The following is an 18,411-nucleotide window of genomic DNA, read 5'->3' on the forward strand; positions in this document are numbered from 1 at the left end:
CCACTGCCCTCACAACGTTCATCACACACCAGCACTAACCACTGCACTCACAATGTTCATCACACACCAGCACTAACCACTGCACTCACAACATTCATCACACACCAGCACTAACCACTGCCCTCACAAAGTTCATCACACACCAGCACTAACCACCGCACTCACAACGTTCATCACACACCAGCACTAACCACCCCACTCACAACGTTCATCACACACCAGCACTAACCACTGCACTCACAACGTTCATCACACACCAGCACTAACCACTGCACTCACAACGTTCATCACACACCAGCACTAACCACTGCACTCACAAAGTTCATCACACACCAGCACTAACCACTGCACTCACAACGTTCATCACACACCAGCACTAACCACTGCACTCACAACGTTCATCACACACCAGCACTAACCACCGCACTCACAATGTTCATCACACACCAGCACTAACCACTGCACTCACAACGTTCATCACACACCAGCACTAACCACTGCACTCACAACGTTCATCACACACCAGCACTAACCACTGCACTCACAACGTTCATCACACACCAGCACTAACCACTGCACTCACAATGTTCATCACACACCAGCACTAACCACCGCACTCACAATGTTCATCACACAGCAGCACTAACCACCCCACTCACAACGTTCATCACACACCAGCACTACCCACTGCCCTCACAATGTTCATCACACACCAGCACTAACCACTGCCCTCACAACGTTCATCACACACCAGCACTAACCACTGCACTCACAATGTTCATCACACACCAGCACTAACCACTGCACTCACAACATTCATCACACACCAGCACTAACCACTGCCCTCACAAAGTTCATCACACACCAGCACTAACCACCGCACTCACAACGTTCATCACACACCAGCACTAACCACCCCACTCACAACGTTCATCACACACCAGCACTAACCACTGCACTCACAACGTTCATCACACACCAGCACTAACCACTGCACTCACAACGTTCATCACACACCAGCACTAACCACTGCACTCACAAAGTTCATCACACACCAGCACTAACCACTGCACTCACAACGTTCATCACACACCAGCACTAACCACTGCACTCACAACGTTCATCACACACCAGCACTAACCACCGCACTCACAATGTTCATCACACACCAGCACTAACCACTGCACTCACAACGTTCATCACACACCAGCACTAACCACTGCACTAACAACGTTCATCACACACCACCACTAACCACCGCACTCACAATGTTCATCACACAGCAGCACTAACCACCCCACTCACAACGTTCATCACACACCAGCACTAACCACCGCACTCACAATGTTCATTACACACCAGCACTAACCACTGCACTCACAACGTGCATCACACACCAGCACTAACCACTGCCCTCACAATGTTCATCACACACCAGCACTAACCACTGCCCTCACAATGTTCATCACACACCAGCACTAACCACTGCACTCACAACGTTCATCACACACCAGCACTAACCACTGCCCTCACAACGTTCATCACACACCAGCACTAACCACTGCACTCACAACGTTCATCACACACCAGCACTAACCACCCCACTCACAACGTTCATCACACAGCAGCACTAACCACTGCACTCACAACGTTCATCACACACCAGCACTCACCACCGCACTCACAACGTTCATCACACAGCAGCACTAACCACCGCACTCACAACGTTCATCACACACCAGCACTCACCACCGCACTCACAACGTTCATCACACAGCAGCACTAACCACTGCACTCACAACGTTCATCACACACCAGCACTAACCACTGCACTCACAACGTTCATCACACACCAGCACTAACCACTGCACTCACAACGTTCATCACACACCACCACTAACCACTGCACTCACAACGTTCATCACACACCAGCACTAACCACCGCACTCACAACGTTCATCACACACCAGCACTAACCACTGCACTCACAACGTTCATCACACACCAGCACTAACCACTGCACTCACAACATTCATCACACACCAGCACTAACCACTGCACTCACAATGTTCATTACACACCAGCACTAACCACTGCACTCACAACGTTCATCACACACCAGCACTAACCACCGCACTCACAACTTTCATCACACACCAGCACTAACCACTGCACTCACAACGTTCATCACACACCAGCACTAACCACCCCACTCACAACGTTCATCACACAGCAGCACTAACCACCGCACTCACAACGTTCATCACACAGCAGCACTAACCACCGCACTCACAACGTTCATCACACACCAGCACTCACCACCGCACTCACAACGTTCATCACACAGCAGCACTAACCACTGCACTCACAACGTTCATCACACACCAGCACTAACCACTGCACTCACAACGTTCATCACACACCAGCACTAACCACTGCACTCACAACGTTCATCACACACCAGCACTAACCACTGCACTCACAACATTCATCACACACCAGCACTAACCACTGCACTCACAATGTTCATCACACACCAGCACTAACCACCGCACTCACAATGTTCATCACACAGCAGCACTAACCACCCCACTCACAACGTTCATCACACACCAGCACTAACCACTGCACTCACAATGTTCATCACACACCAGCACTAACCACCTCACTCACAATGTTCATCACACAGCAGCACTAACCACCCCACTCACAACATTCATCACACACCAGCACTAACCACCGCACTCACAATGTTCATTACACACCAGCACTAACCACTGCCCTCACAACGTTCATCACACACGAGCACTAACCACTGCACTCACAACGTTCATCACACACCAGCACTAACCACTGCCCTCACAACGTTCATCACACACCAGCACTAACCACTGCCCTCACAATGTTCATCACACACCAGCACTAACCACCGCACTCACAATGTTCATTACACACCAGCACTAACCACTGCACTCACAACGTTCATCACACACCAGCACTAACCACTGCACTCACAACGTTCATCACACACCAGCACTAACCACTGCCCTCACAACGTTCATCACACACCAGCACTAACCACTGCCCTCACAATGTTCATCACACACCAGCACTAACCACTGCACTCACAACGTTCATCACACACCAGCACTAACCACCCCACTCACAACGTTCATCACACAGCAGCACTAACCACCGCACTCACAACATTCATCACACACCAACACTAACCACCGCACTCACAACGTTCATCACACAGCAGCACTAACCACCGCACTCACAACGTTCATCACACACCAGCACTCACCACCGCACTCACAACGTTCATCACACACCATCACTAACCACTGCACTCACAACGTTCATCACACACCAGCACTAACCACTGCACTCACAACGTTCATCACACACCAGCACTAACCACTGCACTCACAACGTTAATCACACACCAGCACTAACCACCCCACTCACAACGTTCATCACACACCAGCACTAACCACTGCACTCACAACGTTCATCACACACCAGCACTAACCACTGCACTCACAATGTTCATCACACACCAGCACTAACCACTGCACTCACAATGTTCATCACACACCAGCACTTACCACTGCACTCACAACGTTCATCACACACCAGCACTAACCACTGCACTCACAACGTTCATCACACACCAACACTAACCACTGCACTCACAACGTTAATCACACACCAGCACTAACCACCCCACTCACAACGTTCATCACACACCAGCACTAACCACCGCACTCACAACGTTCATCACACACCATCACTAACCACTGCACTCACAACGTTCATCACACACCAGCACTAACCACTGCACTCACAACGTTCATCACACACCAACACTAACCACTGCACTCACAACGTTAATCACACACCAGCACTAACCACCCCACTCACAACGTTCATCACACACCAGCACTAACCACTGCACTCACAACGTTCATCACACACCAGCACTAACCACTGCACTCACAATGTTCATCACACACCAGCACTAACCACTGCACTCACAATGTTCATCACACACCAGCACTTACCACTGCACTCACAACGTTCATCACACACCAGCACTAACCACTGCACTCACAACGTTCATCACACACCAACACTAACCACTGCACTCACAACGTTAATCACACACCAGCACTAACCACCCCACTCACAACGTTCATCACACACCAGCACTAACCACTGCACTCACAACGTTCATCACACACCAGCACTAACCACTGCACTCACAACGTTCATCACACACCAGCACTAACCACTGCACTCACAACGTTCATCACACACCAACACTAACCACTGCACTCACAACGTTCATCACACACCAGCACTAACCACTGCACTCACAAAGTTCATCACACAGCAGCACTAACCACTGCACTCACAACGTTCATCACACACCAGCACTAACCACTGCCCTCACAACGTTCATCACACACCAGCACTAACCACTGCACTCACAACGTTCATCACACACCAGCACTAACCACTGCACTCACAACGTTCATCACACACCAACACTAACCACTGCACTCACAACGTTAATCACACACCAGCACTAACCACCCCACTCACAACGTTCATCACACACCAGCACTAACCACTGCACTCACAACGTTCATCACACACCAACACTAACCACTGCACTCACAACGTTCATCACACACCAGCACTAACCACTGCACTCACAATGTTCATCACACACCAGCACTTACCACTGCACTCACAACGTTCATCACACACCAGCACTAACCACTGCACTCACAACGTTCATCACACACCAGCACTAACCACTGCACTCACAACGTTAATCACACACCAGCACTAACCACCCCACTCACAACGTTCATCACACACCAGCACTAACCACTGCACTCACAACGTTCATCACACACCAGCACTAACCACTGCACTCACAACGTTCATCACACACCAGCACTAACCACTGCACTCACAACGTTCATCACACACCAGCACTAACCACTGCACTCACAACGTTCATCACACACCAACACTAACCACTGCACTCACAACGTTCATCACACACCAGCACTAACCACTGCACTCACAATGTTCATCACACAGCAGCACTAACCCCTGCACTCACAACATTCATCACACACCAACACTAACCACTGCACTCACAACGTTCATCACACACCAGCACTAACCACTGCCCTCACAACGTTCATCACACACCAGCACTAACCACTGCCCTCACAACGTTCATCACACACCAGCACTAACCACCCCACTCACAACGTTCATCACACAGCAGCACTAACCACTGCACTCACAACGTTCATCACACACCAGCACTAACCACTGCACTCACAACGTTCATCACACACCAGCACTAACCACTGCACTAACAACGTTCATCACACACCACCACTAACCACTGCCCTCACAACGTTCATCACACACCAGCACTAACCACTGCCCTCACAACGTTCATCACACACCAGCACTAACCACTGCACTCACAACGTTCATCACACACCAGCACTAACCACTGAACTCACAACGTTCATCACACACCAACACTAACCACTGCACTCACAACGTTCATCACACACCAGCACTAACCACTGCACTCACAACGTTTTTTGTGTAAAAATATTTTGTAAGATTTTTAGCTCCTGTGTGTTTTATTTTGTGTAGATGGTGATGGAGAGAAATGCCCTGAAGGATTCAGGCTGGATGAAGCAGCTTACTGTGCTGGTAAATGTTTGTTTAATGGTTTCTTCTAAAATAAGTCCAGTTCCGGTCATTCTGTTTTTCAGGCTGCCATGGAAACAGCTCATATTGTAGTGTAGTTGAGTTCAGGATTAGGACTGAGATTAGGGTAAGTCTGGTCTGATAAATGTCTCGGATTTGCAGACGCTCTTCATTTATATTTTTTTGTCACGTTGTGGAACAGCAGTGAAAGAAGCTCTCGCTCATGTTATAGCAGCTATAAACAGTCGTTCCCTCCTGTGTTGGTATTTTGCACCCCGCAGACGCATCTCAGTCGTTTCTGAAGAACATACAGATGCTCAGGATACATGCAGCAAATATCTATTATAAACCCGTGTGTAATTAAAAGCAAGTATAATTAGGTTTTTAGTTATACTAACATGGAGTTAGTGTGTGTGTGTGTGTGTGTGTGTGTGTGTGTGTGTGTGTGTGTTGACGTGTTTTGTGTGTTGATGTGTTTCAGACAAGGATGAGTGTGTGTCAGATTCTCCATGTTCTCACGCCTGCATTAACATCATGGGGGGCTTCAGCTGCAGCTGTCCATCAGGATTCAACCTCAACACTAACAGCAACAGCTGCCAAGGTCTCTCTCTCTCTCTCTCTCTCACTCACTCACTCACACACACACACACACACACACACACACACACAAAGATTTAACACACATCTTTTTGAACAGAAATTAAACATTTATAATTATCACAAAATTATTCAGAAAAAACTGCACATCATTGTGTTCAGTCCCGTTCACAAACCTTATAATTGTGTGTGTGTGTGTGTGTGTGTGTGTGTGTGTGTGTGGTTTCTGTCTTATAGATATTGATGAGTGTGTGGACGGATCTCACATGTGCCCCTATAACCAGTTGTGTGTGAACACCATTGGAAAATATCGGTGTCAGGTGAAGTGTGGACCGGGATTCAGATCCAGGATCACTGGTACCAAGAACAGAACCAGAACTGAAGGCTGTGAAGGTACTGTAGAATTTTAATATGACATCACTTCCTGTTGTTGCGAGACACTTTGGGTTAATTAGGGTGGTAAAATGTCCTCGGCTTTCGGGACATGTCCTCTTTATGGAATCTAAAAACTGCATCTGGCAGGATTTGTAAATTTAGGTAAAATGTCCAGGATTTTGTTTTGCCTCTACAGTCGCCACATGTTCCGTGGAGGTATTTGAATTGTTTGAACCCATGTCTTGAGCTTCCACCTGCTCACATTTGGTTGATTATGGCCACACCCTGCATGCGTCTGTGGGTCAGTGCTGCGCCACTGCAGCAACCCCAGGCAGGTGATCGATAACAGACGCTGTCACAAAGCAGTTTTATAGAAATATCAATTCCATAATCTATAAATCTATACATTTATCCCTGATGATCAACCCTGTGGTGATGGTGGTGAGGAAAAACTCTCAGATTACATGAGGAAGAAACCCTGAGAGGAACCAGACTCTAAAGGGAACCCATCCTCATCTGGGTGATAACAGACAGCGTGATTATAAATAACTCACTTCTATAACTGTGTCCTATAGAATCACAAAGTACAACTGTGTAACCAGGAATGTGTAAACTTATGAGCAACTTGTGAATCTGAGCATCCGAATCATTTCTGAATTCATTATAGTTTTATTTTGAAGTCTATCATATAAGAACTAAAGTTTTCAACTGTTCAGTGATGGAGATTTGAGTTCAAAACTGTTTGTAATTGCAGCCTTAAGGCTTTTCAAGGAAGAAGATCCTCAAATATCTTCATGGTTTCGATGTGGGACCATCCACAGTCAGTGAGTTACAGGTGACTGAGGCTCCAGCCAGAAGTAGTGCATCAGGATGGATTGGGCAGGTCCAGAGAAGGGGTCAAGATCACTGGTACCTCAGGAGTAGCATGTGGGGAGAGAGAGAGAGAGAGAGAGAGAGAGAGAGACTATGTCTGATTGATTTATCCCCTCACACATACACATTGCCATGGTGCTATAACGTAGGCCTACTTAAAGCCCCCAGCCACAACGTCCCGCCCACACAGGTGTCTATGTGCCCCATGACCCCTTTCTGCCACAGTGTCTTCTTTTATGAAAACTGATGCATGGTCACCATACGTTAATGATTATCATGCTGTTAATTGTAATAATTATGAGCATATCGAGTTCTGTTCATTAAATGTGTTAATTGTGTTAATTGTACATGAGTTGTGTTAGAGAGTGTTAATTGTGACCGTGTTGATTTCTGTGAATTTAAATCGTGTTAATTGAAGTTGTTATTTGTGTTTAGATGTAGATGAGTGTGCGGAGTCGTCTGTGTCTCCCTGCCAGCATCAGTGCTTTAACACACTCGGCTCATTCCGCTGCGGCTGCCTGCCTGGATACCAGCTGGTGGGACATCGCTGCTTTGGTCAGTGTATGTGTGTGTGTGTGTGTGTGCGAGAGAGAGAGAGAGAGAGAGAGAGAGAGAGTGCTTTAAACTACATTAGACCATCACAGTCCACATTCTGCATCCCCGAAACGTCCTGAGTGATATAAATGATATAACGGACTCTGACTGATGGAGATGGTGAATAAAACACTCCTCTGAAAAGTCAAAGCTGCCAAATCATACAAACTCTGCACTCTTTTACACGAATAAACTCTTTATTCTCCACCAAGTGATACAACCCCGATTCCAAAAAAGTTGGGACAAAGTACAAACTGTAAATAAAAACGGAATGCAATGATGTGGAAGTTTCAAAATTCCATATTTTATTCAGAATAGAACATAGATGACATATCAAATGTTTAAACTGAGAAAATGTATCATTTAAAGAGAAAAATTAGGTGATTTTAAATTTCATGACAACAACACATCTCAAAAAAGTTGGGACAAGGCCATGTTTCCCACTGTGAGACATCCCCTTTTCTCTTTACAACAGTCTGTAAACGTCTGGGGACTGAGGAGACAAGTTGCTCAAGTTTAGGGAGAGGAATGTTAACCCATTCTTGTCTAATGTAGGATTCTAGTTGCTCAACTGTCTTAGGTCTTTTTTGTCGTATCTTCCGTTTTATGATGCGCCAAATGTTTTCTATGGGTGAAAGATCTGGACTGCAGGCTGGCCCGTTCAGTACCCGGACCCTTCTTCTACGCAGCCATGATGCTGTAATTGATGCAGTATGTGGTTTGGCATTGTCATGTTGGAAAATGCAAGGTCTTCCCTGAAAGAGACGTCGTCTGGATGGGAGCATATGTTGCTCTAGAACCTGGATATACCTTTCAGCATTGATGGTGTCTTTCCAGATGTGTAAGCTGCCCATGCCACACGCACTAATGCAACCCCATACCATCAGAGATGCAGGCTTCTGAACTGAGCGCTGATAACAACTCGGGTCGTCCTTCTCCTCTTTAGTCCGAATGACACAGCGTCCCTGATTTCCGTAAAAAACTTCACATTTTGATTCGTCTGACCACAGAACAGTTTTCCACTTTGCCACAGTCCATTTTAAATGAGCCTTGGCCCAGAGAAGACGTCTGCGCTTCTGGATCGTGTTTAGATACGGCTTCTTCTTTGAACTATATAGTTTTAGCTGGCAACGGCGGATGGCACGGTGAATTGTGTTCACAGATAATGTTCTCTGGAAATATTCCTGAGCCCATTTAGTGATTTCCAATACAGAAGCATGCCTGTATGTGATGCAGTGCCATCTAAGGGCCCGAAGATCACGGGCACCCAGTATGGTTTTCCGGCCTTGACCCTTACGCACAGAGATTCTTCCAGATTCTCTGAATCTTTTGATGATATTATGCACTGTAGATGATGATATGTTCAAACTCTTTGCAATTTTACACTGTCGAACTCCTTTCTGATATTGCTCCACTATTTGTCGGCGCAGAATTAGGGGGATTGGTGATCCTCTTCCCATCTTTACTTCTGAGAGCCGCTGCCACTCCAAGATGCTCTTTTTATACCCAGTCATGTTAATGACCTATTGCCAATTGACCTAATGAGTTGCAATTTGGTCCTCCAGCTGTTCCTTTTTTTGTACCTTTAACTTTTCCAGCCTCTTATTGCCCCTGTCCCAACTTTTTTGAGATGTGTTGCTGTCATGAAATTTCAAATGAGCCAATATTTGGCATGAAATTTCAAAATGTCTCACTTTCGACATTTGATATGTTGTCTATGTTCTATTGTGAATACAATATCAGTTTTTGAGATTTGTAAATTATTACATTCCGTTTTTATTTACAATTTGTACTTTGTCCCAACTTTTTTGGAATCGGGGTTGTAGTCGTTAACAGGAAGTGTGTGTGAAGATAGACGACCAGTAACACAGTGATGAACCATGTTTCCTCCTGATGAGCTGCGACTGTAAGGCAACAGTCTGAGGGTGAGATGTATATGTTCTCGAAAGTATTTAATTGGATGAACACAAGACTAGTGGTGGATAAGTCAGCAAAAAGTTTATTAGTTTCCCTGAACGTGATGAACTAGAGTTGTGTTTTTTCTTGATAATTTCTCATGTTGATGATCATCGATAACCATAAGGGACAGAAACAAAAACACTCAAAAACAATTTTCTTTAATTTCAAGGCCATTATAAAGACTGAATTGTTTTCATTGGTGAAATATTTTATCCATCTTTGTGTGTGTGTGTGTGTGTGTGTGTGTGTGTGTGTAGATATAAATGAGTGTTTGAGGAGTGTATGTCCATCTCACCAGCAGTGCAAGAACACAGATGGAGGGTATCAGTGTTTTGATAGCTGCCCATCAGGAATGACTCCGGCTGAAAGTGGTGTGTGTGTGGGTAAGTGTGAGCAAAATTTACAGATTAAAAAGTGTATATATATTGCAATGGAGAAGTATTTGTGAAGTCGGCTAAAAGGTTTCAACAAGCAGAAACTATGCCATGAACAAAAGCAGTTCAGGAAGTGAGATGAGAAAGAAAGTGAAATATCAGTCTGGAAAGGGCTTCCAGATCCACAGTGAGAGCCGTTACCTCTGAATGGAGAACACCTGGAACAGTGGTGAATATTCCCAGATGTGGCTGGCTGCCAGAAATTGAACCCAGATGAACATCCAAGGGACTGCAGGCCCTGATCTCCTCAGGTCAGCGTTCATGAGAAAGAGACTGGGGAAAAGTAATGTCCATGGGGGAGTCGCAAAACCAAAACCTTAAAACCAGTAGTTTTTCATGGCACATGGATTGTTTATATGGAGTGTAAATGGGAGGGTTAAAGAGCTGTGACGGCGTTGGTGGAGTAGACTGACCTGCTTGATGAGGAAGATGATTGTGATGATAATGCAGGGTTGTTGGGATGATGATGATGTGAGATCAGCACTGTGTGTGTTTCAGATGTAGACGAGTGTAAAGACGGAAGTCACGCGTGTCGCTACACTCAGATCTGTAGAAACACACTCGGTGGTTATGTGTGTGTGTGTCCGAGAGGCTACCGCTCTCAGGGTGTGGGCAAACCGTGTGTGGGTGAGATTCATGAACACATTCACCATGACAGGGAAACACCAGAGCACACACGCCACACTACACCACACACACACCACCATCACACACCACTATACACCACCACACACCACCATCACACACTACTATATACCATCACACACCACTATACACCACCACACACCACTATATCACACACCAGCATCACCCACCACTATACACCATCACACACCACCATCACACACCACTATACACCATCACACACCACCAGCACACACCACTATACACCATCACACACCACCAGCACACACCACTATACACCACCATCACACACCACTATACACCATCACACACCACCATCACACACCAACATCACACACCACTATACACCACCACACACCACTATCACACACACCAGCATCACACACCACTATATACCATCACACACCACCATCACACACCACTATACACCATCTCACACCACCATACACCACCATCACACACCACCATACAGCACCATCACACACCACCATACACCACCATCACACACCACTATACACCACCATCACACACCACTATACACCATCACACACCACAATACACCACCATCACACACCACTATACACCATCACACACCACTATACACCATCACACACCACCATCACACACTACTATATACCATCACACACCAACATCACACACCACTATACACCACCACACACCACTATCACACACACCAGCATCACACACCACTATATACCATCACATACCACCATCACACACCACTATACACCATCTCACACCACCATACACCACCATCACACACCACTATACAGCACCATCACACACCACCATCTCACACCACCATACACCACCATCATACACCACCATCACACACCACTATACAACACCATCACACACCACCATCACACACCACCATCTCACACCACTATACACCATCACACGCCACCATCACACACCACTATACAACACCATCACACACCACCATCATACACCACTATACAACACCATCACACACCACCATCTCACACCACTATACACCATCACACACCTGCAACACACACCACTATACACCATCACACCCCACCATCACACACCACCATCTCACACCACTATACACCATCACACACCTGCAACACACACTACTATACACATCACACACTACTATACACCATCACACACCAGCATCACACACCACTATACACCATCACACACCACTATACAACACCATCACACACCACCATCACACACCACTATACAACACCATCACACACCACCATCATACACCACTATACAACACCATCACACACCACCATCTCACACCACTATACACCATCACACACCTGCATCACACACTACTATACACATCACACACTACTATACACCATCACACACCAGCATCACACACCACTGTACAACACCACACAATGCTACACTACACCACAATATAACAATGATACAATGCTATACAAAGCCACACACCATCACACACCAGCATCACACACCACTATACACCATCACACACCACCATCACACACCACCATCACACACCACTATACAACACCATCACACACCACCATCATACACCACTATACAACACCATCACACACCACCATCTCACACCACTATACACCATCACACACCTGCAACACACACCACTATACACCATCACACCCCACCATCACACACCACCATCTCACACCACTATACACCATCACACACCTGCAACACACACTACTATACACATCACACACTACTATACACCATCACACACCAGCATCACACACCACTGTACAACACCACACAATGCTACACTACACCACAATATAACAATGATACAATGCTATACAAAGCCACACACCATCACACACCAGCATCACACACCACTATACACCATCACACACCACCATCACACACCACCATCACACACCACTATACAACACCATCACACACCACCATCATACACCACTATACAACACCATCACACACCACCATCTCACACCACTATACACCATCACACACCTGCAACACACACCACTATACACCATCACACCCCACCATCACACACCACCATCTCACACCACTATACACCATCACACACCTGCAACACACACTACTATACACATCACACACTACTATACACCATCACACACCAGCATCACACACCACTATACACCATCACACACCATCACACACCACTATACAACACCATCACACACCACCATCACACACCACTATACAACACCATCACACACCACCATCATACACCACTATACAACACCATCACACACCACCATCTCACACCACTATACACCATCACACACCTGCATCACACACTACTATACACATCACACACTACTATACACCATCACACACCAGCATCACACACCACTGTACAACACCACACAATGCTACACTACACCACAATATAACAATGATACAATGCTATACAAAGCCACACACCATCACACACCAGCATCACACACCACTATACACCATCACACACCACCATCACACACCACTATACACCATCACACACCACCATACACCACCATCACACACCACCATCTCACACCACCATACACCACCATCACACACCACTATACACCATCTCACACCACCATACACCACCATCACACACCACTATACAACACCATCACACACCACCATCTCACACCACCATACACCACCATCACACACCACTATACACCATCTCACACCACCATACACCACCATCACACACCACTATACACCATCTCACACCACCATACACCACCATCACACACCACTATACAACACCATCACACACCACCATCTCACACCACTATACACCATCACACACCAGCATCACACACCACTGTACAACACCACACAATGCTACACTACACCACAATATAACAATGATACAATGCTATACAAAACCACACACCATCACACACCAGCATCACACACCACTATACACCATCACACACCACTATACACCATCACACACCACCATCACACACTACTATATACCATCACACACCAACATCACACACCACTATACACCACCACACCACTATCACACACACCAGCATCACACACCACTATACACCATCACACACCACCATCACACACCACTATACACCATCACACACCACTATACAACACCATCACACACCACCATCACACACCACATCTCACACCACCATACACCACCATCACACACCACTATACAACACCATCACACACCACCATCACACACCACTATACACCATCACACGCCACCATCACACACCACTATACAACACCATCACACACCACCATCACACACCACCATCTCACACCACTATACACCATCACACGCCACCATCACACACCACTATACAACACCATCACACACCACCATCATACACCACTATACAACACCATCACACACCACCATCTCACACCACTATACACCATCACACACCTGCAACACACACTACTATACACATCACACACTACTATACACCATCACACACCATCATCACACACCACTATACACCATCACACCCCACCATCACACACCACTATACAACACCATCACACACCATCATCTCACACCACTATACACCATCACACACCATTATCACACACCACTATACACCATCACACCCCACCATCACACACCACTATACAACACCATCACACACCACCATCATACACCACTATACAACACCATCACACACCACCATCTCACACCACTATACACCATCACACACCTGCAACACACACTACTATACACATCACACACTACTATACACCATCACACACCAGCATCACACACCACTATACACCATCACACACCACCATTACACACCACTGTACAACACCACACAATGCCACACTACACCACAATATAACAATGATACAATGCTATACAAAACCACACACCATCACACACCAGCATCACACACCACTATACACCATCACACACCACTATACAACACCATCACACACCACCATCTCACACCACCATCATACACCACTATACAACACCATCACACACCACCATCTCACACCACCATCATACACCACTATACAACACCATCACACACCACCATCATACACCACTATACAACACCATCACACACCACTATACACCATCACACACCTGCATCACACACTACTATACACATCACACACCACTATACACCATCACACACCAGCATCACACACCACTGTACAACACCACACAATGCTACACTACACCACAATATAACAATGATACAATGCTATACAAAACCACACACCATCACACACCAGCATCACACACCACTATACACCATCACACACCACCATCACACACCACTATACACCACCACACACCACTATCACACACACCAGCATCACACACCACTATACACCATCACACACCACCATCACACACTACTATATACCATCACACACCAACATCACACACCACTATACACCACCACACACCACTATCACACACACCAGCATCACACACCACTATACACCATCACACACCACCATCACACACCACTATACACCATCACACACCACCATACACCACCATCACACACCACCATCTCACACCACCATACACCACCATCACACACCACCATCACACACCACTATACACCATCTCACACCACCATCACACACCATTATACAACACCATCACACACCACCATCTCACACCACTATACACCACCATCACACACCACCATCTCACACCACTATACACCACCATCACACACCACCATCTCACACCACTATACACCATCACACACCAGCATCACACACCACTGTACAACACCACACAATGCTACACTACACCACAATATAACAATGATACAATGCTATACAAAACCACACACCATCACACACCAGTATCACACACCACTATACACCATCACACACCACCATCACACACCACTATACACCATCACACACCACTATACAACACCATCACACACCACCATCTCACACCACCATCACACACCACTATACACCATCACACACCACCATCACACACACCAGCATCACACACCACTATACACCATCACACACCACCATCACACACGACTATACACCATCACACACCACTATACAACACCATCACACACCACCATCTCACACCACTATACAATACCATCACACACCACCATCTCACACCACTATACACCATCACACACCTGCATCACACACTACTATACACATCACACACCAGCATTACACACCACTGTACAACACCACACAATGCCACACTACACCACAATATAACAATGATACAATGCTATACAAAACCACACACCATCACACACCAGCATCACACACCACTATACACCACCATCACACACCACTATACACCATCACGCACCACTATACACCATCACACATCACACACCACCATTACACACCACTATACATATCATACACCACCATCACACACCACTATACCATCATACACCACCATCACACACCACTATACACTATCACACACCACTATACACCATCACACACCACTATACAACACTATCACACACCACTATACACCACCATCACACACCACCATACACTATCCTACACCACCATCACACACCACTATACACCACCACCACACACCACCGTCACACACCACTGTACAACACCACACAATGCCACACTACACCACAATACAACAATGATACAATGCTATACAAAACCACACGCCATCACACATCAAATATCACACAACTGTACAGAACTGCGCCACACTGTATCACACAGTACAGTAATCAGTTGTGATGTGCTGTTTGTGCAATAAATATAAGAATGTCTAAAACATGTGCAGGTGTTTTACGCGTGCTCCCTGTGGTGTGTTAGATGTTGATGAGTGTGCACAGTCTCCCAGTCCGTGTGGGTATCAGTGCCGAAATGTTCCTGGTAGTTTCCGGTGTTTGTGTCCCCCGGGAACCGTCCTGCTGGGAGACGGCCGCTCGTGCGCTGGACTCGAGAGAGGAAATGTGTTCAGCAATCGATCCTGGGTTCGAGTTGGACTTCAGCCTCAGCTGGTGTCCAGCAGGGGTCGAACACTAACACGGCTACAGAACACACAGGTGGGGGCGCCATGGAGCACCGGACACACCTGCCCCCCTGGTTATACCAGTAAAGGCAGTCACTGCATGGGTGAGTTACAGAAGAAACACAATAAAAATCAAACAGAGACGATGTAAAAGGGATTGATTTCTCTAAAGTTTGAATGTGTGTCTGTGATTCTACTCCTCTTCCTGCTCAGACATCGATGAGTGTGTGCTCAGGAAGCCGTGCCAACACGAGTGCCGCAACTCAGCAGGAAGTTTTCAGTGTTTTTGCCCTTCAGGATATCAGCTGATGCCCAATGGTCACACATGCAGAGGTACCCAACTCGGGTCATGTGACCGTGGCCTTTTATAATCTGTAATCTTCAGCGATAAGCTGCAGTGTGAGTTATTAATCTCTCAACACTGGACAATTTCAGATATTGATGAATGCACTGAGCGCAGTGTGCAGTGTGGACCAAACCAGATGTGCTTTAACATGAGGGGGAGTTACCAGTGTTTGGACACGCCCTGTCCTGCCAGCTATCAAAGAGGAGGAAGTCCAGGGTAAAAAAAACAAAAAACTTTTAATGTGAACTCTTTCAGCAGTTATGAATGTGGCTGTTTGTGATGCAGAAAGAACATCAGCAAATCAACCTTGTCTGATCTCGTCACATTAGAACACATTCACAAATCATTAACATTCCACTTTTATCTCCAATCAAAGTCAAAGACATGGGTAGAGTAAAAAAGTGAAACAAACTGAAATGTGGACAGGAATGAAGGAAAATGAGGAAAGCAAATTTTTGATATGTGCAGGTTAAATAATGAATCAATCAAGCTTGATTGTGAACTCTTCTCATCCACAGAGTGTGTTACAAGCTGTGTTCACACGGATGTGCTGCAGGATCTTCGCTCCTCCTCCAGTATAAACTGCTCACACTTCCTCTGGGAATTCCAGCTCAACACAACGTCATCCGATTATCAGCGTTTTCCGAGTCTGGTGTTCTTCAGGAGCGAACATTATTCACCATCCTGGAACAAAATGGAGAGATTACAGAGCAGCTGTTTGGGATTAAAGATGAGGCTGGGAGAGGAATCATCTTCACCACTCGCCATTTAAATCACTCTGGGCTGGTGAAGCTGAAGGT

At 46.2% G+C, this 18,411-nt stretch overlaps 1 protein-coding gene across 2 annotated transcripts in view; it reads left to right on the forward strand.

Annotated features, from left to right (window-relative positions):
- The window catches only part of hmcn2 (hemicentin 2), a 90,629-nt gene that overhangs the window by 69,709 nt on the left and 2,509 nt on the right, over positions 1 to 18,411 (forward strand). For both annotated transcript variants that reach the window (XM_060931033.1, XM_060931034.1), the window contains 10 exons: positions 5,701 to 5,760; positions 6,239 to 6,358; positions 6,592 to 6,747; positions 8,038 to 8,157; positions 10,413 to 10,538; positions 11,088 to 11,216; positions 17,067 to 17,369; positions 17,479 to 17,598; positions 17,701 to 17,827; positions 18,130 to 18,411. The exon at positions 18,130 to 18,411 is cut by the window's right edge and continues 2,509 nt beyond it. In XM_060931033.1, the coding sequence (XP_060787016.1) occupies positions 5,701 to 5,760; positions 6,239 to 6,358; positions 6,592 to 6,747; positions 8,038 to 8,157; positions 10,413 to 10,538; positions 11,088 to 11,216; positions 17,067 to 17,369; positions 17,479 to 17,598; positions 17,701 to 17,827; positions 18,130 to 18,411 (1,543 nt within the window). The remainder of the gene's footprint in view (positions 1 to 5,700; positions 5,761 to 6,238; positions 6,359 to 6,591; positions 6,748 to 8,037; positions 8,158 to 10,412; positions 10,539 to 11,087; positions 11,217 to 17,066; positions 17,370 to 17,478; positions 17,599 to 17,700; positions 17,828 to 18,129) is intronic.

This window comes from Neoarius graeffei, chromosome 10 (genome assembly GCF_027579695.1).
Source record: "Neoarius graeffei isolate fNeoGra1 chromosome 10, fNeoGra1.pri, whole genome shotgun sequence".
Lineage (NCBI taxonomy): Eukaryota > Metazoa > Chordata > Actinopteri > Siluriformes > Ariidae > Neoarius > Neoarius graeffei.